Source organism: Zonotrichia leucophrys, chromosome 2, assembly GCF_028769735.1.
Source record: "Zonotrichia leucophrys gambelii isolate GWCS_2022_RI chromosome 2, RI_Zleu_2.0, whole genome shotgun sequence".
Lineage (NCBI taxonomy): Eukaryota > Metazoa > Chordata > Aves > Passeriformes > Passerellidae > Zonotrichia > Zonotrichia leucophrys.
The window spans coordinates 129,772,866-129,799,805 of NC_088171.1; the positions used below are offsets into that span (position 1 = coordinate 129,772,866).

The 26,940-nt window shown below is 40.2% G+C and overlaps 2 protein-coding genes across 5 annotated transcripts in view; one reads left to right on the top strand and one right to left on the bottom strand.

Annotated features, from left to right (window-relative positions):
- Positions 1-4,850, top strand: part of RNF19A (ring finger protein 19A, RBR E3 ubiquitin protein ligase) — a 57,288-nt gene extending 52,438 nt beyond the window's left edge. For all 3 annotated transcript variants that reach the window (XM_064706418.1, XM_064706420.1, XM_064706419.1), the window contains exons 9-11: positions 292-505; positions 2,139-2,282; positions 2,649-4,850. In XM_064706418.1, the coding sequence (XP_064562488.1) occupies positions 292-505; positions 2,139-2,282; positions 2,649-3,324 (1,034 nt within the window). In that variant the 3' untranslated portion in view covers positions 3,325-4,850. The remainder of the gene's footprint in view (positions 1-291; positions 506-2,138; positions 2,283-2,648) is intronic.
- A 4,553-nt stretch (positions 4,851-9,403) lies between these two features.
- The window catches only part of SPAG1 (sperm associated antigen 1), a 37,360-nt gene continuing 19,823 nt past the window's right edge, over positions 9,404-26,940 (bottom strand). For both annotated transcript variants that reach the window (XM_064706422.1, XM_064706421.1), the window contains 8 exons: positions 26,510-26,609; positions 24,245-24,397; positions 19,949-20,121; positions 17,325-17,466; positions 16,272-16,398; positions 12,940-13,104; positions 10,681-11,037; positions 9,404-10,515 (listed from right to left, as the gene is read on the bottom strand). In XM_064706422.1, coding sequence (XP_064562492.1) covers positions 10,384-10,515; positions 10,681-11,037; positions 12,940-13,104; positions 16,272-16,398; positions 17,325-17,466; positions 19,949-20,121; positions 24,245-24,397; positions 26,510-26,609 — 1,349 coding nt within the window. In that variant the 3' untranslated portion in view covers positions 9,404-10,383. The remainder of the gene's footprint in view (positions 10,516-10,680; positions 11,038-12,939; positions 13,105-16,271; positions 16,399-17,324; positions 17,467-19,948; positions 20,122-24,244; positions 24,398-26,509; positions 26,610-26,940) is intronic.

Consider the following 26,940-nt stretch of genomic DNA (forward strand, 5'->3'; position numbering starts at 1 on the left):
ATGCTGTGTGATGGGTCTCTCTGCATTCCTTTTATCCATGTCCTATCCGTGGTTAATTTTTTGCTGATGTCAGGCACAGCCATTATAACAGCACCAAGAAAGGTGTCTTTTTAAATTATTTCTGGTTTTTTGGGATTTTTTTTTTACAAAGTTCTCTTTTTGTGACCATGTATTTTATAAATCCTTCTTCTCAGCAGCAGCAGCATAATTTCAGCAGCAGCTTTCACGGTCACATTGCAGAAACAGCAAAGTGCTGCTTCCCTAGCTGAGGGGCCTTGTGTGTTTCTGCAGATACGACGTCGGTGGCGGAGGCGCGGCACAACCCCAGCATCGGCGAGGGCAGCGTGGGCGGCCTGACGGGCAGCCTGAGCGCCAGCGGCAGCCACATGGACAGGATCGGCGCCATCCGCGACAACCTGAGCGAGACAGCCAGCACCATGGCCCTGGCTGGGGCCAGCATCACGGGCAGCCTCTCAGGGAGTGCCATGGTCAGCTGCTTTAACAGGTGAGGGGCCTGCTGCAGCCCTGCTCCACCTGCAGCCACAGCCAGTGCACCTCCTCCCGTCCCCAGCTTTTGTGTGCCATGGTGAGCTGCTTTTACGCGTGAGGGGCCTGCTGCAGCCCTGCTCCACCTGCCGCCACAGCCAGTGCACCTCCTCCCTTCCCCAGCTTTTGTGTGCTACAGAGAGTGCCATGGTGAGCTGCTCTAACAGGTGAGGGGCCTGCTCCAGCCCTGCTCCACCTGCAGCCACAGCCAGGGCACCTCCTTGGCTTCCCAGTTTTTGCTTTTCAGTATCAGTTCCTATTAAACAGAAGTGTCTCTGGGAGATAAACAGTTCATCCCTGACAAACTTACTGTTTTTCAAGAGATCCTGCCTAACCACAGTCCTCAAGATTTTGCTTTTGTTTAGGCTGAGTGGGGCCTGAGATCTTGTTCTCCTGCTTGCCCAGGAGAGCTGCCTGTAGGCAGGATCAGAGGGAGGCAGCTCATCTCTCACGCAGTTGTTTTCTCTGATGCGCCTCACCCAAAATTCAGAACTGCTGACTTGTTTGGTCTGCAGGCACCAAGCTGTGCCTCAGAACACCTGGGTGGAGTGTGGACTCCAGATGGACGTGAGGCAGGAGGGGAAGCAGATGAACACCTGGCCTTGCCAAGGTGCCAGCTTCTTGTCACATGCTCAGTGCCTTTTGTGAATTTGGACTTTCTGGGACTTGGCTCTCCTGCACCCTGAAGAAAAAGGGAGTGTGTAGAAAGGATTGTTAGCATGTGGGGTTCAGAATGAAATTTGCTCCTTAAATCAGCTGCCAACACTGCTCATTTTGAGTAATTTGGCATTCCAAACTATATAGAATAAAGAGAGTGGAATAATATCAAGAACCCCCCTCTGCTGGGACATGTGTACCAAGCTGTGACTGCTAAGTGAGATATACATACATACTCTCTTCTTTAAACACCTGAGAGTTTAAACAAAAAAACAAAACAACAACAACAAACACAAAAAAAAAAACCCACCAAAAAACCCCCCCCAAAAAAACCAAACCCCAATTTCAATGTCAGTACACAGATAAATAAGACATTTGGAAAAAAGCTTGTAATTTGATTTCTGGCATATCTGCTGAGCCCAGCTTTAGATTGCTCAGGTTTCTATTATTCCTGTTGCAGTTGATAGCAATACAATGTAAAGCAGAGTACAGAACACAGTTCTCTGCCTTTTATTTGATTAGCAGTAATTTGCAGCAGGGGATACATGGGTACTATCATGTCTTGAATTTATGTACCCTTCTGATTGTTTTCACCATTTTTAGAGTATAGTGTACTATATGCAGAAGAGCTGTAGCTGAACCTGGAAGCTGTCCATGTAAATCTCAGGAGGAAAAGAATCCAGAACTTTTGGTTAACACCTTTAGGAAATTACTCTGGTTTTGTTTTGGGGTGTTTTTGTTTGCTTAGTTTTAATAAAAAGTCATTTTGACAGTGGGAATGGAGAACATGTGTCAGTAGGGTAAATAAGTTTATCTGTACTGGAGTGACTCAAGAATTGTATTTAATAATTACTGACTTATTTACTCACTGCCATTGACAAAGTGTGCTTTAACTGTTGTGGTAGTATGTGTAACTTTGTCTTTCTCTTCCAAAGACTGGAAGTGCAAGCAGATGTGCAGAAAGAACGATACAGTCTGAGTGGAGAATCTGGCACAGTTAGCTTGGGAACAGTTAGTGACAATGCCAGTACCAAAGCAATGGCAGGATCCATTCTGAACTCCTACATCCCTTTGGACAGGTAAGGGAAATGTGGTGAAAATAGAATATTTATAAGCCTTGCTTATTAAAGGATATTTTAAGCATGCCTCAGCTGTCCTGCATTCGAGATTATACTTTGAAACAGTAGATTTCGTTACAAATGGAATTGGGTGTGACTGCTTTCTGCGTTTTGCCAGGGTTATTTCCAAAGAGGAATGCCATTGCTGTAGCTCAGTGAAGCATTTGGTGGTTCAGACTTTGTGTTTTCCTTTGGGCTGTTTATTTGGTTAAACATTTCCCCTTACCAAGATAGTGAAAGTGAGAGAGGGATGTATGTAGGAAAGCAGCAAGAGTTTGTTCCACCCTCCGACGACCTCTTACACTGACGGATTCTCCCGTGTTGCAGGGAAGGGAACAGCCTGGAAGTGCAGGTGGATATCGAGTCCAAGCCCGCCAAGTTCCGGCACCACAGCGGGAGCAGCAGCGTGGAGGACGGCGGCGCTGCCGGGCGCGGCTGCTCCGGCCCGCCCGAGGGCAAGGCCGGCGCCGCCAAGTGGTCCAAGGACAGCACGGCGGGCAAGAAGTGCAAAGGCAAGCTGAGAAAGAAGAGTAGCATGAAGATTAATGAGACGAGAGAGGACATGGATGCTCAGCTGTTGGAGCAGCAAAGCACAAACTCCAGTGAATTTGACTCTCCCTCTCTGAGCGATAGTATTCCGTCTGTAGCAGATTCGCACTCCAGCCATTTCTCTGAGTTTAGCTGCTCAGATATGGAAAGTATGAAAACTTCCTGTAGCCATGGCTCCAGCGACTATCACACTCGCTTTACCACGGTCAGTGTTCTCCCAGAGGTGGAAAACGATCGCTTGGAAAACTCTCCACAGCCAAGTGGAATCCCTGTGCCTGTTCCAGCTGCCCCAAGCACTGATGTTCCACAGCTCAGTTACATTGCTGAGGAAAGCATTCAGAACGGATCTTCGACAGATGTAGATTTAGGTGTTGGTGAACCACTGAAAGAAACAAACAACAACCATTCACAACAGGCTGTGGAGTTAAGCACTGATATTCAGACTGAAATGTAAATCTGTAAGTGCTGCAAAAATCTATTTGCCACTAAAGAACCCTGTCAGAGCTGGTTGAATCACATGCGACTTCTGTAAGTTTCAGGTGACCAGCAGAAGCAAGGTTTTGATACAACTTCATTTTCTATATACTTGTCTGATAAGGCAAAATACTTCCTATGGATCTTCAACCTGTATGAAGAGACATGAAGGCTTTAACTAAGTGCATTACAGCAGTACAAATATGTCCATGTTTTGTATTTTTGCCACGACTTTGCTTGAAAGCGTATACTTGGTGTATTTAGATAAAAATTGGTAAATTCTTAATATGTTAAATGCTGAAATGAATAATATGTCCTGCACTGTTCACTTGGAAAATATGGGGTTTGGGATAAAGGGTGTTAGCTGAGCATTAGTGACTTAAAACCATTCTTGTGTGAACTCTTAAATTTAAGGGAAGCAAAGACCTGCAGAGACCTATACAAACATACTTCAACAGTGAATATTCAGAATGACAATTTTGTTTCATAACTGGACACACTGTATTTAGAATGCATGTCGAATGAACTGCATATCTTCAGATGGATGTAGCCTGTGTCAGAAGTGTTTGTATGTGTGTACACTTTGAGCAGGGTTATGGCTTTTACATAATTTCAAAACATAAGAAATTGGTACTTAATATATGGTGGAATGGAGACATCACCTGTGTAGAACAGTGGGGTTACCTATTTATTCATGCAACCAATCATGCAGCAGGTAAGGCTACTATATAGTGTATAAAAAGTGTAAAATAACAATCCAGTGATTTCTAAGCATTGTAGAAAAGCAGATGCAGTCACCTTTCCTTAGGGGGAAAATTGGTGCCCCGTCCATTCTTGGTGCCTTTGGAAAAGACTGGGTTTGAAGTGCCTGGTCGCCTGAGGATTTTACTGTAATGTTTTCCAGAATGTCCTCTTTGGCCACCTTGGATCACAAAAGAAAATCCTAGTGAATAAAATGACTGTCATAGATACAATAATGAGGTATTGGCCTACCAAAGACTCACTCAGGCTTTAGTGGACTTGACATCTCTGTGCAAGACATGCCTGTCTTCAGTCCCAGAATCTTAAGTGCAGTGCAATGACTGCCCAAATGCAAAGATGGGTTCCAAATATGCTGGCTTTTTTCTTTTTTTTTGCAAATGGGAGATGTACAGCTGAACACAAGCTGAAGTTGGCCAAAGCGCCCGCACTGTTAACATTTTTTGCTAAGTAATTCACTAAAATGAAAAAAGTTGTGACTCTCAGAATAACAGTTAACAATGTTCTGTCTTGTGTTTCATGTATTGCCATTATGGTGCTACTGGAGGTTTGATTGGATGAACAGAATGCCATGAGCTACAGTCCTCTTCCATGACTTATCCTCACCAGTTTCAGTAATAGCTTATAACACTAGTGCCAGTTACGTTACTTGGTAATGCTTGTTACAGTATTTGTATATTTGCAATTCAGTTTTGCTCAATAATATGCGTGTAAACTGCATATCTGAAATAAATGTCTAAATACTGACTTCTAGTGGCCAGTTGTTTAATGTGCTGATCAGCCCTATGAAAATGTGGGTGTTCCCAGGGAGCCTTTTTTCCTGACTGCTCTTATCTCTTGCTGCTTTTAAATATTTTTATTTGATTAGGTGTGCTTTGGAAGTTGAATGTTCTGATTCTTGGAAGTGTAGGATCTAAAGTCAGTTGTGTTTTGTACAAGATTTCAGCCTTCTCTAAGATGAAAAGAAATCTGATCTGCCTCTCTGGCAGGCAGAACAGTAAATGGTTTTGGGAGAGGGATGCAGTTCTGGCAGGAGCTCTTTAAATAAAACTGCACAATCTTGGCACAAGTCAGATGGCTGACTGAACTCAAACTCTGTTTTCTCCATCTGAAGTGACGCTCTTCTCAGTTCACATGGCCTGCACAGAGTTCTTTCTGAAACACCACAGATTGGTCAGAGTTTCTGGGTAACACCTGCTGGTTTTGCTGAGCTGAACTGCCTGTTCCTTGGGCTCATTTTCTCACCTGCATCACGAGAGGCCAGGGAAGTGAGAAACGAAAACCAATGGGGATGCATTGCAGAAGCCCAGGCTGGATTGCCTCACCCCAAATCCATGTGCAAGTTATGCTTCTGTCAGATGGAAAAGCTATTTCAGCAAGTTTAAACCTACCTCTTAATTTCTCAGGACCTCAGTTTTGCTGTGCAGGTAATTGGAAATATGGTTTACTCTTGTAAATAAATTTTATCAAATAATAGCATTATTTTCAGTCACTCTGAAGTCATCTGATAATTTTTACATCACTTGAAGAGGTAATGTTAAAATGCAGGTAAGTTTTTTCTGGAGATAAGTTTTTAGCAGCAAACCATTTTGCTGATTAATTTTGTAATATTTTTTAATTCAGAGGTAATATTTCATACGTGAGGCAGTCTTAACAGCACCAGTAAATTTAATGCAGCACTGAATTTTGAGTCTATAAAAAAGTAAAATACACTCTTCTATTAATACACTAATGTAGAAGAGGCTTCTCTTATTTACAGATCTATTGTAAAAATTCAATAACTCTTTTTTACACTGAAATAAATTACAGGGATGTCCCACATGGGACATCATTTGTAAACTTGATCTTTCCTGTAATTTATTTCAGTACACACACATAGTGGGTTTTATTCAGAAATTTTTTTCGTGATTCCTGGCTGATTTGACTAATTCATGTCAGGCTGTGAATCTTGAGGAAATGTATTTTAATACCTGCTGTATCTGAGACTATTTGAGATAGTTACAACATTGGATAAAAGCCATCATAAAAGCTTTCCTCATGGTGTTGCATGTTGTAGTGAAGCATCCAGGCTTGTACATCCATCCTTTCATTCAGTCAGTGTCACAAAGTTTTGCATGTATGAGCTAATAAGTTTTTACTGTTGCATAAAGATTTTTTGACTGACTTACATCACTTCCAGTCCTTCAGATTGATTTTTAAATAGTTGCCTACTTAGTAATACCACCACTCTGATGGATAATAATGCATTTTAAAGATAATCAAGCAGAAGGTTGAAAAATACTAGAATTAATGAGCTTTAAACCCATGAATATTCTAATTCAGGTGAAATTGTGGCAGTCTTGAACTTTGGAATGATGTTGAGATTTATTTAGAATCACTTCCTGCTGAAATGACAAAGATCTGAGGAGCATAGTTACCACCTTGACCACTCCTGCCAGTCCCAAACATGGATCTTCCCAGAGGGAATGGTCTGGTGTTGCTGTGGGAGCAAAATGGATTTCCTGTGAGGACTGAAGAACCCCCAGGCCCAGTCGTGGTGAGAAGCACAATCCCAGACTGGTGACAAGGATTTTGTTGCCTTTGGTCTCAAAGGGTGGGAGAGAGAGAGAAAAGTGGCTGTGAGGTACTTGGTAATCAAAGCTGGTCTGGAGGAAAAGGAGATGGATGCACAGCCTTAGGGCTGACACTGAGCTTTGTGCTGAGCACAGCCCCAGGGCCTGGCAGAGGCTCTGGGGAGGAATCTGCTGTGGCGCCTCGCTCTGTGCCAGCCGGGTCACTGAGTGGCTTCCAGGGGCGACTCTCAGCACCTGCCTGCACACAGGGACAGCAGGAAGCATTTGGGGGCCAAACCCAGCAAGCTGCCAGGTACAGCTCTCCTTGCACCAGGTCCTGGTGAGCTGGCTTTACGAAAGCTGGCTTCATTGTTCATTCCATCTCAACAATAAGGACATTAAAATTCCCAACAGCCTCAACTGGAGTGCTTGTGTTCAGGCACCAGAGCTGTGCTGCTGGGGCTGTGTGGGCTCGAGCTTCCCTTTGCTCACAGGCTGCATTCTCAAGCACAGCATTCTGTGCACTTTATCCCCTTATAATCCCTCTTGCTTATAAGGAAAACCACTCCCATGTTGCTGACTGTGTTTACGCGGGTGGCATTTCGCAAGGAGCAGCCGAGAAGTGGCACAGGCTAGCAAGGAAATGGCACTGCCACAGAAGTGGCACAGGGTTGCAAGGAAATGGCACTGCCACAGCTGGAGGCTTCATCTGCCCTGCAGTGTGTTACATGTCCTCAGGGAGGGCCCAGGGAAGGAACCAGGACTCGGTTGGTGATAATTCATCCCCCCCAGCCAGCCGGGCTGAGTCCCTGCTCCAGCTGCCCACCCTTTGTCCCTTGGGGAGCTGCAGCTCACAGGCACTGAGCAGAGTTACACTGACCGGGGTCATAAATGTTCATTACAGCACGGAAGAAGCTTTGTTCCCTGCTGTTCAAAATGATGTTATGTTGTTTATTGTAACGAACAAGTCTAAGTCTTCTGAAACGCCTGGCAATCACAGGAGTAGCCCTTTATTTGTGCAACTGGATTATGTAAAGCAGGGCAGGGCCTGATGAGTGGAAATACATCCCACATAAGGGCAGAGTGTGGTTTGCCACACTCTGAGCTCTCACCACCGCCTGCACCTCTGGGCAGGGAGAGTGGGAAGTGGTGGCCCTGTGGTCCAACCCTGCCATGCTGACACTCAGCCCTGGCAGCACCTGCCAGCCCAGAGCTGGCTTCTCAAAAACATCAAAAATACTTTGAAAGGATTAAAATAACAACAGTTGTGACCCACCCCATTCCTTGGCTGTTCCCTGGCCACTGACTGCATTTTCAGTGGCTACAGAAAGAATCTTGCTGTCATCTCTTGTGTGGAAACCAGAGATATGTGTCCAGGAGCAGCTGGGTGTGTGCAGGCCTGGGGGACACGTCCTCTGTGCTTGTGACTGGCTGCGCTATTGCCACTCAGGGTCACATTCACACCCCTGCTCCCATCACCTGCTTTTGTCCTGCTCTTGGGTTTGGTTGTTTTTACAGAGGTGGAAGTTGACACTGAGGGGGTGAGTGACAAGCCAAGCTCATAACACCATGCTGGGATGGGGGTCTCCCTGCCACAAAGCCTGGTAAGACACTTGGGGTGCTCTTGCTCCCCCCTTTTGCCCACTCAGTTGTTTCTAGGTGCTGTGTCCACACTGCAGTGCTGAGGTGGCAGCTGCAGTCCCACCTTGGCCTGGCAGAGCAGCCAAAGCTGCAGAAGAGATTATGGAGGGCAGAGGAAACAAAAAACAGCATAAATAAAGGACAAGCACAGAGCAAAAACAAGACTTAAAATATGGGAGTGTTCAAAAATAGGGGATAATTAGATCAGGAAATAGGAACTGCCCAGGAAGAGAGGAGCTCCCAGCCCAGCAGTAATTCAGCTCTGTGGCTTCTCCTACTGGTCATTACACAGATGGGACACAAAACACATTTTGCAGCAGGTGAGGAGCTGCTTTTGGCCTGCAGCTGCTCCGGTGCCACACCTGGGATGCTGCAGCAGCCTCTGTGCAGAGGCCCCTCGGCCTCGCTGGCCAAGGACATGGTCTGTGCCAGGTCACCCCACCTTTGCTCTTCAGCCGCAGCTCCTGGGGGCTGCAGAGATTTCTCCCACAGTTTCCCAGACTAAGGCAAGAGAATGACTTGGCAGCCCTTACCTGTCAAACAAACGGTGAAATCCACACCTAAAGATAATTCCATTCTGCAGCCCCTGCCCCCAAAATGCCCTCCAGTGCCCCTTCAGTTTTGAAGACTGGTGTCCTTGTTTTGAGCTGTTCAGGCCCAATCAGCAGCACAGTCCCTTACATGTGTTTGATTCAGGTTTTTACTAACTTCTGTATCTTGAGAAATTGTTCAGGCCCTCCCAAATGCTGTCTAGAAAAGTACCAATCTCCCAATGAAACCTGAAGGAGGCAGGACCATCACCAAAATGACTGCAGGCAATGCTGCTGTTTTACATCCTAACAGCCAAAGTTCAGGGTCTGCCTTAACCTGAGGAGATCACACACAAATAAAGTGAAACCTGTTAATTGCTAAGCATCAGTTGCACTGATGATGCTTTAGGAAGTACAAGCCTCATTCTTGGCACCCCAAGCTGAAACTCATAATCCACATGTGAGAATTGTAAGCCTAAAGTGTACTGAACCAGAAAAGAAGCCATAATTGTATTTCTCAAGAAAATAACTTTATTAATTAGTATACACCTGAGAAAAATTTTCATTAGAACAACATTCTTAATGATATTTCTGCAGTGCTAAGTGAGTTTGATATACATTTATATCATCTGTGCAAAGAAGGCATCAGGGTATCTGAAAAATTGAAAAGCTTCACCTTTGAAGGAACTTTGTCAGAATCAAATATAAAACATAAGTAATGCCTGAAATTAAAAAAAATTATACTGGTCCAAAAAATTGTTGTAGTTTTATAAATATATCTGTAAACAGAAATAGCTGGTACTTTAAATAATCTGAATACAAAACTCAGAGTTCAATATTTCTATTGTGCAGTGCAGCTACCTGTTCTTCTGTCACTGCCCAAAAGAAGTCAGAAAACCAGCCATCCTCCTGAACACACAGGAAAAGAGTTCTCTGTAAAAATTACTCACTTGTTAAAAACATACCCATCCATTTAATAATTGTTTCCATGACAAGCTAATCAATAATTCATTCATCTTTTTTGTTAAGATGTTATGAGCCAAAATATTTAAAAATCTGTTTTGTACAGACCAGGAATAGTGAACAAATAGGTGGTCCACAGGAGTTTTCTGAAAAATGTTAATACTTCTTGTAAACTCATTTTAGCAAAGTTACTGCTAACTGACCCATTTATCTTGAAGACACTTCTTTTATCACAACACAGAACTCACAAAATGATGTAACAAGTGATGACTAAAAGTGTATTTACCTACTGTACCATCAAGGTATTTCCCATTGCATATATAAGGTAAAATATATTTTTCTGAGTCTAAATAAAATCAGTATGCCAAATGAAATGAACTCTGTTACTGAACACAGATGGGCATTAAATTCTAGAGATGTATACAACTACCAGAAGAAAAGAGCAGCAAGTTTTAAATGTGCATATGCTGTCAAAACATAATAGAATTCCAGCAGTCCAGGTAAAGACCCACTTGAACCCAGGCAAGTCTGCAGAGTTCATTCATTCATCTTCTAACATGAACTATATGCATGCAGCCAATAAACTTTAACTTCTTAAAGTTCATAAACCTTTTTAAGGCTCTCAAGATCTTCCAGTGAGTACTGATCACTCTGGCTTTCTGTAAGTAAGTCAAACAGATGCTGTACCTCTTCTTTTTCATTTTTGCTGAGAAGAGCCAGCACCACCTGAAAAAAACCCGCAACAAATTATTTCATAATCAGCACAGGTTAAGTGAGAATCATAATATCTGACAGAGACACGTAAGTCAGTGTTTTTCCTTTTAAGATATGAAAATTTCCTTTAGATTTCTGTGCAATTTAAGTACCCATTCAACCAGTGTAGGTTCTTACCTTAAATCTTTTGGCTTTGCTCAAGTAGAACAGGTGCTGATATGCAAGGCCAGGATCTTTTCCAGCTATGCAACGTTCCAATGACTGGATAAAAAGCAGAAGGATTTCTCCTTCAAGTTTGTTACTTAGCAGCACTGGCAGTGTTTTTGGATCAGTAGTTGTTAGGAGATCTGCACAAGCAGCTTTGTCCTTGCTGGCGTTCAGTGCATTGATGATCTGACCGAAGTCGTAGGCGTTGGGGGGCTCCGAAACGCGGAGTTTCTGCGAGGATCTCCTGGACACTGCCTTGGGCTCAGCCTCCTCAGCACCTTCTGCTGCGGCCGAGGGCCCCTCTCCCCGCTCAGCAGGGTCACTCACCTGCACAAACAAAGTGGCAACAGATCACTCCATGTGGACACAGAGATAACCTGAAGCTTCACAAACTGCATTTATCCATCACTGGATTAAAGCTGGCACTCTGCTCTTCATCAAAGAAAGGCACCCACCTTCTTCCTTGTCCTGCTGCCCCCAGAACAGGAGCTCTCTAATTCACCTTTAAAGGCTCACAGTGCTAAGTGTATTTTTTACCCCTCCTTTTCCCTGCTTGGCACTGCACTATGGAAACAGCCCTGGAGAGCACCAGGAGAAAGGAGGACTCCACACAAGTATTAATGTGAAGCTCCAGAAGTCAGGAACAGCTGGAGTCAAGGCAGCAGGCACCCACGCTCCATTCCTCTGCTGTGCCTCCAGGGCGCCACAGGCACATGGCAGCTGCACCAGGCTGCTGTTTGCAGGCTTGCTTTGGAAAGAGAAAGCTCAGCATGGATAACCTGCCTCACTATCCACTTCACTTCTGAGGCTGCACCCTCCATCAAGTTTCATGAATCAGTAACTAAAAATCAACTATGAGGCCAACTACATTTGCTAAAATCTACTTCAAGCCATCAAGAGTTGTGAAATTGTTATAACCTGAACTAAAACTTACTGAACAGAGCCTGTCAATGCCAAGTATTTTGAAAAGCCTGAAGATAATACATCGCATAGAACAGGGGATTAGTAATTTTTGGAAAATACTGCATTTGGCTTATAGACATTTTGTTCCATTTTTCAACAATCCTTAGAATCAAGGGAGAACCTTGACTGTCTTTTATCTAATTATAGCTTGATTAACAAAGAATAATGATGATAAATTATTTTTCTAATTTTGTTTTTCTTTGCAGTCTGTCTTCATGGAAAAAGACTACCTTGTACTACAGCAGGTGAAAGAGGGGAGCCTCTCCACATGGGCAGTTGTAATGATGCCAGCAAACACAAATGCTTCCTGCATGACCCCTAGAAAAATTACCAGTACCAGCAATGTAGTTAGCTGGTCTCTGAATTATGTGGTCACTTCCCAAACTGCCTCTAAACACTTTCCAGGTCCTGTTGTTTGTCACAACTCAGAGCTTAACTAACACTATACCAGATTATGCCTGTTACATAAAATCCCATGAGCTCGTGACAACCTGAAGTATTTCAAGATCATTTTTTCCCCCTATATTAATAAATGCAGTTTCCATTAGACCAGATTCTGAAATTACATTATCAAATTACAATACCACTGTTCAGACTGGTAACTATGTATTTTAACTGTACATTTTTAAATGAAAAGGGGGGAAAGAATTCTTTAACGACCAGCAAAGCTACAATCCAAAAATATCAGATGACTGAGAAAATCCTTTCATCACCTAATTCGACCCAGAACTGTGCAAAGCTAACATTTTGATCTTGTACATAACATTACACCCTGTGTTTCTTTTGTAAGATCCTACAGATGTTTTACTCTTGCTCTTTAGGGTAGGATTTCATTTTTCAGACCCGTAACTTCAGGACCAGCACAGGAGCAGCCAGCACATCTGCTGACCACAGACCTCTGCCAGCACAGCCCCAGGGGCTGCCCAAGGGGCACAGAACTCAAAAATGAAACTGCTATTTCATAGCTGCACTCTGTAAAACATATTTCAAAGCCTAAGCAGCTTTTGTTTACAAGGAGCATACCCTCGAGTTTCGTGCCATTAAAATGGACTATTTTCCTTCCTGTTGTAGTGCTGAATAAACTTGTGAGCAGTCCAAGCTTTATCATATGTAAAAACCCTCCAATATGCCCTCAAAATGATTTGAAAAATACAACACCATCCCCACAAAGATAGAGATTCAAGATGGGCAAACAAAAGCTTTAGTATCTCTTGAAATGTGCAGCTTCTGTTGTGTTTGCTTTTAAGAAGTGAACAGGTACACCACCTCTTGTATGGTTATCTTCTTCCCGTGGGCTTGCTGACTGCCATCCCCAGCACTGCTGTCAAGGTGAAGCAGCTGGGTTACCTCCTCCAATTCCTTTTGTGCTTCAACAACATTTGGATCTATTACAAGTACCTTGTTGAAATCATCAGCACTGGCTTGATAATTCTGTAAGTACAAGAGAATATTTTTGTCATAAGCACATCACTAGAAAAATAAATCTGAAGTACCACACTGTCCTTTACAAGTAAGAAAGGTAAAAATACTGGGATCTGGACACTAAGTAGACAAAAATAATCTAAATACTGATAGTGTGATTTCTTCGGAGAGGAAAAAATGAAATGAGAATGAGTTAATACGCTGTAACTATTTCCAATTAAATATGTAATATGAAATAATTTATTCTCAGAAATCTATTCCCTGTGTCAGAGAGCAAATTATTGAAGTTTGCTGCTTTTAAGCATAATTACTTACAGTGTAACACTGCTTCACAATTAATATAATGTGAGTCCAGTAAGTCTGCATACTTTCTTTGCCAATAAGAGAGTTAAACTGAGCTTTGATTAAAGATATATGTAATCTTCCTGGGCTTCAATCCAATAGACCATGTCTTACAGTGAAATTTTGCTAATACTTGAGAAAACTGGGATTATGTTACAACCTCTGGGCTAAACAAGATTAGGACAAACACAGTGACAGAGTGGCATTAGGACACAGTTTTTCAATAGTCAGTCTTGTGGTTTGTTTCATGCCTTTATTTCCCATTTTTTAATGTATAATTACTATTTTTAAACTAAATTTTCTAAAGTCACAAAGTTAATAGCATCAATTGAGGAAGACTGGAATTATCACATAGGAAAATCAAGACATCTCAAGGACTGGAGTATCAAAACAAAGATGAAATGAAGCAGTAAACAGTAAAAGACCATGCAGACAGTAAAACACCAACATAATTTCTTGTGTGAGTGGTCTAGTATTTCTTCTGTTTGGTCTAGTATTGCTTCTGTTCCAAGCAGCATCATGAGGTTACTATTAAATAATTTGTATTATGGAAAAAAAATCCTCATGCAGCACCTGAGGTAGTTCCTCAGCACCTCAGCTGTAACAGAGGAGCCAGTGTCCAAGTCACTCAAACTCCTTCCCACATTCTGTTCCACACTGGTGGCCAGTATTCAAGGTGCAGAGGGGCTGCAGAACATCAGCAGGGAACTGAAGCCTGCCAGGTCATGAAGGAACACAGAGAATGAGAATTATGTACCCCTAACAAAGGAATGCACAGAGGGGCCAGGTTGCTTTCACGAGAAATCCACTACTAATTAAACTAAACCATCTGAATTACAGGTGTGAGGATTCACAACTACAGAGAAAAGAGATTCTGGAACAGACTTCTGGAAACAGTAACAAGGGTCAGCAACCAACTCTACTGAATTTAAAACTGCAGCCTGATGACTGTCCAACAAAATCACACAAGATGACTGTACCCAAAGCAAGAGGGTGAACTACCAGCTGCAGGAGACGCTGTTTGGGGTCCTGTGTCCTGTGTCACTGCCTAACATATCTCACTGACGTTTTTTCCTGATCTTCCCTTAACTACATCCTGGTAAATCTGTAAAAAAACCCCTCATTTACTATATTAAATTCCACTGCAGTTTTTTTAGTTGAATGTGTGTCTAATTACTTACAAATAACACTTCCCACCTTAGTCAGATCTTTGCCAAACTACATGCCTTTAGCTCATACAATTACTCATTACAGAGTAATTTTTCAGCCTCAGATAATTTTTGTCATTTTATCTGATTTTACCTATCACTTTCATCCCTGAAATTAGCAGTAATGAAGGCATTAAATCTGGCCACAACAAAACATTTTGGGAGTCCCCAGCTCAGGCTGTTCTGAAGGAGTTCATCAACACTATGTTTCAAGTTGTTTTCAATAATACAAAAATAGCACTTTTTTTCTAGGATATGCAAAAATAAATTCTCAGCCTTCTTCACAGGTGTGTAATACCCTTTTTTACTGTCTGGCAGAATCACATTTATTATACTGATGTTTTATCAAGTTTAACAATATAAGGTTAGAGATTATTAATACCAGGTAGCTTAGCACAGTTACAGAAAAAACATTACAAATTGGGACTTAGCATACTTCAAAAATTTTAGAGCTACTGCAACAGAGGAACAAATGTATCACATTCCTAGGACCTGCATTTGGAATTATAACATGGGATGAGAACAGACTGGTATGCTGCTAAGCACAAACAGGTTCTCAGGTGCCTTGTAAGCTGAGACACCATCCAGGAATTTTTTGTTATGGCATCAAACACAACGGAGGTCTGAGTAAGTGTCCATCCATTTGAGGGAGAATGATGAAATTTGGTGGACCTCCAGTCCACTCCTGCAATATGGAAGACAGCACTTCAGACACTTGTCTAAAGACACTTGTAAATTTAATACAAAGCAGGTGATGAGAGCTGCCATCATGAGCCTACAAAATCAAGAAGCTGATAATTCAATGCCAAGTGAGAGCTGATGGGCAGAGCAAGGATTGCTGTGGGAGAACTGTGGAGTGCTAAGGCTGACTTAACATCACTGAAGATGGGGAACCACCAGAGGGAGGGACAAACAGAACAACAGTTCAGTGATGGAACATGAGATTTGAAGTCACATTTGGGATGGATGTGATCAGTGTGTCTGCATTTATGATGATCAGGTAAAAGGATACTCTAAACACTGTATGTAAGATGAGCACTGTGGAAACACCACCACCACCACGCAGATGGAAAGGGAAAGGCTGAGTACTGCCACTGCCACAGTGACAAAGTACAGAACTGACAAAGGCTTGTAATGCACTGGGGGAAGAAAGAGAAAATGATGATAATTAAAACCCTGGTTAAATATGACACTTAAACAAGAGCAGATGCCAAGACAGCTTGAGATTTTGGTTTGGACAGATGAAGATAAACTTGGAGAGAATCCATTTGTCATTAGCAAAGTTACAGTAAATGCTTTGACAGATAAAAGAAACTGGGATACCCAGAAGGAGAATACTAGAACATTAGAACAGATTTGAAACTCGCTTAACCAATCTCCAGTCAAACCTTATTTATCGCAATATTCTTGTATTTTCCCAAATTATTACATCAACATGCAGGTTTTGATGTAGCAAAAATATTTATATAATGTTCTATGTAAGCCTTATGCTCTACAAAGTAATAAATCATCACACTGAGTACTTTGTTTGTAGTCATCCATTGACAGCAACTACCTCACTGCCTTTGAAGGGGATAAGCAAGTTTAGAAGTGCTTAAGAATACCAGGCATGTTCTTTTTCCTCACCTGTAATCCTTTGTGTGCTAGTGCTCTTCTATAAAAAGCTTTAATATTAGAATCTTCTATCTGAAGAACATGATCACAATCCCGCTTAGCCTCTTCATATTTACACAGCTTCAAGTAACAGAGAGCTCTAACACAGAAAAACAGAATACACTGCAATGTAAGTAATTTTACAGTGCTGTAGTGCCAACATCTTCTGACTCACAAATGTTAATTAAAATACTTTAAAAAATTCACATTGAAACTGAATTGTTTGAAGTACCATTAACTATCAAGAACATCACTGGATGGATTTAGAGAAGGCTAATTCCTGAAAAAAAAGCAAGTATGACTAATGCTTGAAGTTAAATAGGTATGTAAATATTTTAAAAGCAGAGCCTACATTAGTACAATATGATAGTACAGTGGTAAATGTAATAGAGATTTTATACAGCCATTCTGGGTAAAAGAGTGCTCTGGATTAAATTAACAACACTGCTCTCTGCATCTAATTATTACTTGGAACTATCCTATTCAAGTACTGGTCTAATCAAATCCTTCTTAAGTTTGTAGGAGCTGATAAGATTACAGCATAAAGAATTATACTGCTGAATTAGGTCAACCTTTAAAATAATGCTGATGTATGACTGTGTTCTTACTCTTATTTTCTCAGAATGTACATTTTCTCTGAATTATTACTCTTCATATCTGAGATACTGCTACTTCATGTTAAGTTTTTAACTCAAATCATACCAGTATTCTTAAAAAAATCTCAAAACCACTGCAAAATGCTATGCTAATTATAACTTCTACTATTGCTTACTTTATTTATATATAAGATTTTAAGATATATATCATACATGATATATATCTTATATATAAGATATGACATTAATACTAGCTCCCCTTGAAAAATGTTTTTACAAGAAATCCATTTTGTTATTATAAACACTTACCAAGTAGGGAAAAAAATCCCTTTTTCACAAAAATGAGTGAACAGATGCAAAATCTCTATTTGAAATGAGAAAATGTAACTACTGCTATCCCACAAAGCAGCATTAGCCTTTGGATCCTTACCTGTTAGTGTAGACAGTACATTCCTCTGTATTTAACTTCATGCACTCACTGTATTTATTTGCAGCTTCTTCGTATTCCCCCATTTTTACAAAATCATTCCCTTCATTTTTCAACCTCTTGAACTTCTCCGCAGCTTCCTCACCTAGAGCAGGGAAGGATCACAGTGTCACACCAGGTCAGTTTGTCATGGGTGGCTGAATGATCTGTGCAGACTGAGGATTAGCGCCTGGCAGCGGACTCCCTGCACTGTCACTCTGTCTGTCACTCTGTCCCTCTGCACTCGGCCATTCCTGTCCCCAGCCTCCCCTGCTGCTCCCACCAAGGCTCAGCCAGACCCACATTTGGCTCAACAAACACTTCCCATCCACCAGTGTTACTTCTCTGCTGAAAATAATGGGAATGCAACAGACAGCTCCAAGCTTTCCCAGTTTCTGTGTGCAGAGAGGGCCCACCTGTGAACACTGAGACCCTGCTTTTACTCACACTGCTGGAGACTTAATCAGCAGGATTAAAGCCTTCCAGATCTCCACCATCACACCAAGGTGGCCATAATTTGATCTAATATTGTCTTTGCAATCATGCCACAGTTATTATGCTAAACTGACAGTGACAATACTCTGTTAAGAACTATTTCTAAAATATGCAGTGAGGAACCTTGAAACACCTAACTAGACTTCTTAGTGTAGTTACTGTGTTATTCCATAACTGCCTTTCCTTCTTAATTCCACATCATTTGCTGCAGATGCTTTTGGGTTAGGCTACAGTTTTTAGCTGTGTTTGCAGTGAAAAACTGATCCCAGCTGCAGCTTCATGACTGTTGTGAGCAAACAGTAATTATCAACATAGCTCTAAGTAAATCATAATGAAACAATCCACTTTTGGCACCGTGCTAATGAATATGAGCCTCCTGCCAAGCTTCAGGTTTTCAACACTGTATATAACCAACAATTTAAACCTATAACTGAACTCACTGAGTTCTTTTATAAAAACATGGCTGTCTCCCATGCCAGAAAACTACATGTGAGTTGGGCAAAATTATAACTCAAGTAGTAAGACACAAAGAAAAACATACAGTTGTTGCAAAACACTGTCAGCCAATGGTAAGGATTAACTACTGACTGAACATTATTGTTGGCAGCCTTTCAGTACCAGCTATCACTGTCAGGTCTCACTGATGCAGCAGAGGCCTGAGAAGGCAACCAGAATCTTAAGAGTCAGTCTTCAGTGAAGAAAACAGTTACACAATCATTGCTTAACATTTCTAAAACCAAAGTCTGCTCTATTTGAAATAGACATGTCTTGTATCAAAAAGCTGCCAAGCACTTGGAGGACACTCAGTACTGCAGTAATGCATTATAGACCCATAACCCATCACTGGTACATACTTGGCCAACAGCCCAGTTACAAACTGCAGTCACCCCTGCTGTTAATCGAGGGGAGAATATCTTCAGTACTACTTTATACTGAAATAAACTCAAAGGGAAACCAATTAATACTTGAATTAGGAATCACAGGGTTAAAGTCTTTGCAAAGGGAGTGTTTAATGTCAGTAACAACTGAATCAGAGAGCTTCCTTCACCTTATTTACTGAAGGAGAAAAATGGAAACTGCAATGACAGGGGAAAAAAAGTCAGGAAGGAAGTTAAGGTTCCCAGAGTTCAGCACTCAGTGATTACATATGGACAAGTCCAGAACATCTTTGACAGGTGTCTCCTGATCTTCTGCCAAAGTTGGGTGTTTGTTTGGGGGGTAGTTTTTTCTGGGGGAAAACTGTTTCATAACAGTGTTATGATGTCAGGGAAACCCCTGATGCTCGTGTCCTAAGGGCCATCAGGCACAGCATTCCCAGCAGGGCGTGGGAGGGGATTGTCCTGCTCTGCTCTGCACTGGGGCAGCCTCACCTTGAGTGCTGGGGGCAGTTTTGGGCACCACAAGGTAAGAAAGATCCATCAGAGAGCATCCAAAGAAAAGCATGGTGAAGGTTCAGTGGGGAAGCTGTATGAGGAGTGGCTGAGGTCACTTGGTCTGTTCAGCCTGGAGGAAACTGAGAGGAAACCTCACTGAGGCCTTCAACATCCCCACGAGGGGAAGCAGAGGGGCAGGCACTGATCTCTTCACTCTCATGACCAGTGACATGGGCATGGGAAGCAGAGCTAGGGGAGGTTTAGGATGGATATCACAAAAAGGTTCCTCCCCCAGAAGGTGGTTGGGCACTGGAACAGGCTCCCCAGGGAAGTGGTCACAGCACCAAGGCTGACAGAGTTCAGGAAGGGTTTGGACAATGCTCTCAGGCTCATGGTGTGACTCTTAGGGTGTCCTGGGCAGGGCCAGCAGTTGGGCTTTGGTGATCCTGATATTTTGCTAATGAGTATTACTGCAGATTTTATATAACTTAACTTTATATAACTAAATTGCATGCTGCAAATGACATCACTTGGTTTAAAAAAAATTACCATAAAAGCACATTGAACTCCATCATGTAAATGACAGTAATTTACTTTGGGTTTTCACAAAGGTCTCTTAATGAGTGTTTTCTAAAGCAGTTTCTTTGACATTGTTAAAACATATTCCATTTTGTAATTAGGTTTATTTTCTGAATGTGTATTTGCATCAGCTATACATACAATTCATCTGCAATTCTTCTTCTCTGTTGATGTCTGTGGTACTTGGTTTATTCTCTGAAGTGAGGCTTCCTCCATCCCACCTGTGTAGCTGAGCAGCAGCTGGAACAACTGGAATTGGTGGCAGCTTCTCCCTCCAACTGGGACCATCCTGATCTATTAAAGTCTTTGTTATTCTGAAAAAGAACAGCCCCACCAACATGACTTTTCATGTATTTAACTCACACTTTAGTAACTTAGAACCAGTTCAATACTGCAATGTTTCAATTTAAAAAGAAAAAACAAAAACTTGAACAATTATCCTTAAGGCTAATTTGAAAAATATTATCACAGCAGTCAATAGTATCACATTTATTTAAGATTTAGACTTTTTCCACTTTAGAGTATTATGGAAGCATTTAGAATACAAGCTGACTTCAGCATGATCTGTAAATATTTAATCAATGACTGATTCTGTAATTAAGCTCTAAATGCTGCCTACCACAGCAAGTAAAGAAATACAAAAAAAAAAATCTATGTATTTATTTTGGTTACTCTTCTCGGCTGTTCATAGGTGTTACTTGTAGTAAGTGAGATTACAATATTTTCAGGCAAAATGTGATACTTAAATTTACAAATGTCAAATGAAACCACTTCCACAACGACTGTCTAAAAAAAGCAATGTGGGTCACAAAGTAGTCTGCATTGAGTTGCATTCTATAGTTAGTCTGCCTTAAACCAACACACACACATATGTATATGTCAATTATTTCCACATATGTGTGGTTCAATCCAAAACTATTTAAGTGGGAGCTTCCCATTGCCTTTTTCTCTTTTGGAGAAAGACATAAGTTGACATAGTAAGTGAAACCATTTAAGATTTCATGGCTGTATTAGAAATTTTGTAGAATTATGTAGAAATTTGAGAATTATGAGAATAACAGTGTGATAAACATCTCCTAGTCTCAAAATGGGCTTAAGAATCAAGTTCACCTGGTAAAAAGTCTAATTCATAATTTAAGAAAGGAAAAATCTGAATTGAGTAGCAAAGCAAGTCACACAGATACTACAGGAAATAAAACTAAAATTTTTTAATCAGGGGCACTTCCATCTTACACAGTGTGAAAAACAGACTACATGAACACACATCCAAAAACAAAACTAAGAACCTTGAAAGTGACATGAAGAACAACATAGAACGAACGTAAATTATCCAATGGAGTTTTCTTATTTACTTTTGTTCTTTTAAAGTATTTGAATAACAGCTATTTAAAAAAAAAGTGTCAAGTCTAATACTTTGGCAATAGAATCAGAGCACTCAAGACCATATTCTTTCCCCATTGTGGTCTTATCAAAACACGAAAACAAAAAGTAGCCCCAGTTCCAAACTCCTTTATGTAGAACAGAAATTACCAAAATATTTTAAAGAATTGTATAGATTAAAAAGTCTGTTTGTAGAGCTATATAATGAGTGAGTTTATGTCTTACACCATGCTGCATAAAAACCATGAGGTTTTGGACTTGAAAGTAAATTTCTTCATTCACAGAATATCACATTCCATAGTATAATTTAGTTGCTTTATTTGTTTTCTAAGTGATCAAAACCACTATTTTAATGTGTGTAAACTGCACATGCTTTTGTAGGGGCTCTCCTCTGCCTGTACCATTCCTAAGTATCTCAGAGGACATACCAACAATGTGGCTTGTCCAAATACTGCTTTGCTCTATTTCAATAAAACCTCAGTATTTTAATGATAGCCTGAATTCAACTGCTAAGAAAAAATGTGGCACACCATCACAAATTGAACAACCCAAAGATTTACTCAGGTTGTTTATTTTAGGCAACAAAACAGTACACTTCATATTAACATATCAATTAATTCACTTCAGCTATTTCCCATAGAAAGTAATGGAGTAATTCCACAGGCAGAGTCATATTGAATTCCTATTTGTTTTTTCATTTATCATAATGGGCTTAAAAAATTGCAGGAAAAAACTCTAATTCATCAAAACCCACAGAAAGAACCCTGCAGTATTTGATGATTAACTGACTTCTTGTAATATCATAATGTAAGCAGAGTCTTTTGCAAAAATGCATACTTGTGTGCCATGATTAGCTTAAAAAAGCACAGGTGTCACATGAAAAAGCTGGAACAAACACATTCATTGCCCACCAACAACACCCCAACAATCCTGCAGTTCTGGAGCTGATCACTAGTTTCTTTCTGCAGTACAGTACTCATATGGGACTTTGCAAAAACAGCTTCTGAGCTATTTCAGGCAATTTGCTCACTGATACTAAAGGAATTGAGACAATTGGAATGAAGTTTCAGTTTAGTAAGAGGAAATGCAAAAACATATTCCCACACATTAGAGCTTCTGTATTTCTAACAGAGAAAAGTACATAATGAAACCCTCAAGAGGAAATTAAAATACATGAAGTAGAAAATCCACTGATGTTCACAATGCTAGGAAAATGCCACTAATTAAAAGCATGCTTGAAATGCAATTTCCAGTTATTTGGCACACACCATTAAATGAGCCAGCCCTTCCAGTTTATCTAAAAAGATCACCTCAGGAATCAATAAAAGACAGAATTTAACGTCATCTAACCAACATAATAAACAGTGAAATAACTATTTATACTTGTTTCCATTATGCACCCAAACTCTTAATTATTTCCTTTTGATTGCAAAATGATCAGACAAAGGTTTGATATTAAAAATCTTGTATTTTATGTGAGTATTAAAAATATGCAATTGATTCTAAGGTTTTTGAAAAGTCTGCTTAGCTATGCAAGCACAGAGAGACAAGCTCCAATGTGGTTTGTCAAACCCACCCTCAGACACAAGTAGGATGACGAATTTTTCCTGTCAGCATCCTAAAGCATTGCTATACAATTTCCCACAGAAAATTAAAAACCAAGAACTCCTCCAATAAAATAAGGTTGTTAAGTCCTGATCTTCCTAATACTAAAAAAAAAGCCCCAAAAATATTACATTTGGGGTAGTTTCTTTAAGTTAAAAGACAGAAATGTTTTTTTTAAATTCATATTTAGAAAGGTCTCTTACTTTGGAAATGAAAATGTAAGCTTTAGTACAGTCTCAGTTGAAGTTTCAAATTATAATTTTTTTTTTAATACAGTTAAAGTTCAATTATGCAGGAGGTCTATGGTTTAGGAACTAATAATTTGCAAGCAAAAATGAATTACCAGCAGAAGAGAAGAAGGAACAAGCAGCTGAAATAAGGTGATGGGTTGCCAGGGAGGAAAAGAGTAATGAGCAGTGAAGCTAAAAACATAAGGAAGGCCTAGAGAGGAGAAAAGGAAGAGTGTTAAGGAGGAAAGGGAAATAAGCTTATTACTAAGCAAGTTCCAAGTCAAGGAGAAATATGAAAAGAGTATCTGCAGATAAAATAAGCCAACAAGATTTTTAAAAGTGTAATGATTACATAGGCAGCAGGATAAGCAGCTATTCCACCAATCCAAGTGCTCTATTATCACCACAGATACAGAAGATCACTAAAAATTTTTGTGGTATCAAAAAAAATAGGACTTCTAAGAGATTATAAAGTGCCACAATTTCCTCTGGCCAAATAAAGAGAATTTAAAGAAAGATATTATGGACTTTTTAATAAACAGTGAAAGTGTTCATGGTCTTGCCTTAGGGAAAAAAAACCACACTAGATTCCACTGTAAAAGTCACATGCATGTGGGTTTCTGCTCAGTGATTAATGGCTGTTCTGTTTTCAACTTTATAGTATTAAAGTATAATTAGAGAAATTCAAAAGTCTCTCTTAGCAGAAAGAATTAATGTTGAAAGTATTAATACTTGAAAATAATCTTCAATTATATTTTTTACACCTCTAAGCTTTGTAGCCAACCACTGTTTCAGGCTACTTCAGTATTTCCACAACTGCAGCATACAGAAGGATTCACACTTAACATAAATCTCCAGGTGCCACAGAAACACTGTTAATATGTAAAGGAAAGAGGATGTCAGAGAAATGGCACGGACCTTAAGAATTACTTTATATAGTATAGAATAGAAGTTAGGAAAGAGAAAAAGTAGAAGCACTACTAAAAAACCCAGCCTTAAAATATGAAAATATCACATTTTTGAAAAACAGGAAAGGAACCCACTGCTAGGAGAAGAAAACTGAAATTATGGGAAAACAACTAAAAGAACAGCCAATCCTCCACCTATAATGAACCAGCTGTGCAACAAGTCCAAGGGTACAGAATAGAGGAAGCATGTAAACCAACAAATTTGAATTCCATTCTCTTTGGACTGTTATCAGAGAATGTGTGTGTGCAGTTACCTGTTAGCACTGTCGTTGGCTGCCTGGATGCTGCTGTCTATCTGCAGCACTGTTTTGTAATCAATGTACGCCTGTCGGTAGCGCTCCATTGACTCGTTTGCCATCGCTCGGCGCAGAAGGGGCTTAAGGGAAAATGGCTGGAGCTCCAGAGCCCTGGGAAAACAAAAAGAAAAATGCAGGATTGAAAAGGAGTAACTGAATTAAGTGAACTATTTCATGATATACATAACTATATGCAACTCTGTGATTTCAGATGGCACTTACAGTAAAATAACTAAGGAAAATGGGTCTGAACGGTTCATATCAACACCCTAAATTACACTCACTTTTGAAATTGTTAGTGCTTTCACTACAGCTTACTGTACTCAAAGCTTTGTCTGCCATCTGGAAAACTGCTCTCATCACCACTATATGATTAATGGAATGGCACCTGCTTATGAGCAAAAGCTATTTTTCCTAAGTCATGCCTAGATTCACAAGGATTTCAAGTATATGGTGCTTTTGCTTACATGGCTTTCAGTTCTTCTTCCTTGAATGAAAGTATGCACTTTAAAAACCCACTGACTATGACTGGAACATGCACTTTTCTTTGGACTTTAAGTTTTTGCCTCCCTTTTGTCTGTTTACATTTTTGATTGTCTGCCTGGTCAACACCAAGCTCAACACTGTACAATTAGAACTCCTTCCCAACACCATGCATTTTTCCACCAGTATGAAGCAGTCAATGGCTTTATTTCTCAAGAACCACCTTCTTTTCAATGATTCTTGCTAAAGAGAGATAAACTTTTGAAATAGTGAAATTAAGATGAGTCTAGACAATTAGATTTCATGAAGTCATAAAGCCACTCAGACTGAGATATCCCAGCTTTCTGCTACAGACATGTTCAGCTCCAAGATCAGACAAGGCTGCCCACAGCTTGGCACAGCTGGGCCTGAAAACCCTCCACGGGATGGATCTCTGCCCAACATCTCTGGGCATCCTGCTGGAATGCCAAGCAGTGTTCATGGGGAGAAGGTTTCTCCTACTATAGCCCTACATAATTTTTTACTTTGAAATCAAGTAACCTATTTGTAGGTAATCTATTATATTGTGTTGCCTACTGAAGATTTGACATTACATGTGTTTGCAGGCTGGCAGTTCTGCTTCCCAGTCTCTAAATTATTTCTACCTCTGTATTATTTCTACCACTAACACTATGAGTTCTTGTGCATCCAGGAAATATGCATAACATTAAGGACACTATCATTAGATAGTAAGAATAAAAAGCTTCTAATTGGTAAGAATGCAAAACCTAAAACCTCTGTATTACTGATTCCAGCTAAAGTTTTACATACTTCAAACTTCCTGAACAGAAAAATGTGATGGGTCTTAAATACACCATCTTGGCCAGCTGTCTGTGATTCTGCATCTATTTTAACAAAACACTGCTAATGAGTTATTTTTTTCAGAGAATTTATTCTGTCAGATAGAATACATACAGTAGTTAAATGTTTTGTACTATAAAGATACATGCATATTTTATTTTTCGTTTTGGAGGGCTTTTTTTAACAGTAGAATTGTGCTGTACAAAGAAACCCCACTGATTAATTAATATGATTTCTAATTCTCTTAAGATACTTTTCAGCACCTTAAGCCTCGGCATTATAAACTCAATCTACAGAAATATTAAAAAAACCCAAAACATCAAAAACACACTATTAATTTAGTGGGACACAGTGTTTGGAAGTTACTGAAGGTGTCTGATCTTCTCTAACTCCTGTATCCTTAAAAGCCACAATAAGCAGAAAGGATTTTAGCTCAATTCCTTAACAGCTCTAATTACTGTTTATAACTATGTCAAGTATATATTAAACCCTTCCCCACCAAAACAACAATCCAACAGAGAACACACACACATACACCATACATGTGCTCAAAAGCAATTTCCAATACAGTGACAAGCATCTGGCTTAACAAAGCTTTTACATATTTGTTACTGTAGAATTCCATTGTAAACCTGCTTTGATATAACTTGAATTCCACTATGCATTTCTGTGAACATAATAAGCTTAAAAACTGCCCGTACACAGTAACACATTAAGTTAAAAGTTACTTGTTTTCTAGTTTTCATGTGATTGTTTACATAACAAAGGTATCTGTCATTTAGACAGGGAATCAGACTTTATTAGTACTGCTCTGAGTCAAAGAGCACTAGCAATATATCAGTTAAAATGTTTAATCATCACCAGGAATGTGGTTGCTCTACATGGGAGGTTTCAATTTACCTGTTACAATCCTGAATGCAGTCACTGCAGTTCCCTTCTTTGAGGTAACATGCTGCTCTGTTTGAGTACAAGATACTTAAATCGTCTGGACTTTGTTCTCCTAAAAGAAGTTACAATTAAAATCAAATAGTATTACTGAATTTACACTTAAGAATTAAAAAACTGCATACTCAAAGCTGCACTGCAGTGATGCAGTTTGCTGACGCTGCAAAGCAGTAAAGAGCTTTCTTTTATCATGTCACCTGGAGTATGTAAGTATTCAAACATAAATGTCAACAGCTCTACCCCTGGAAAATTAAAACATTATTTCTCTCATCATTCTGTATCTTCTGTCACGTGAATTGCTGCCTACTGAAATGATGCAAGATTTACTGCAAGGTAACTCCTGTCAAAAATCCAGCGGCAGGCTAAATTCATTCACTTGTAGTTCC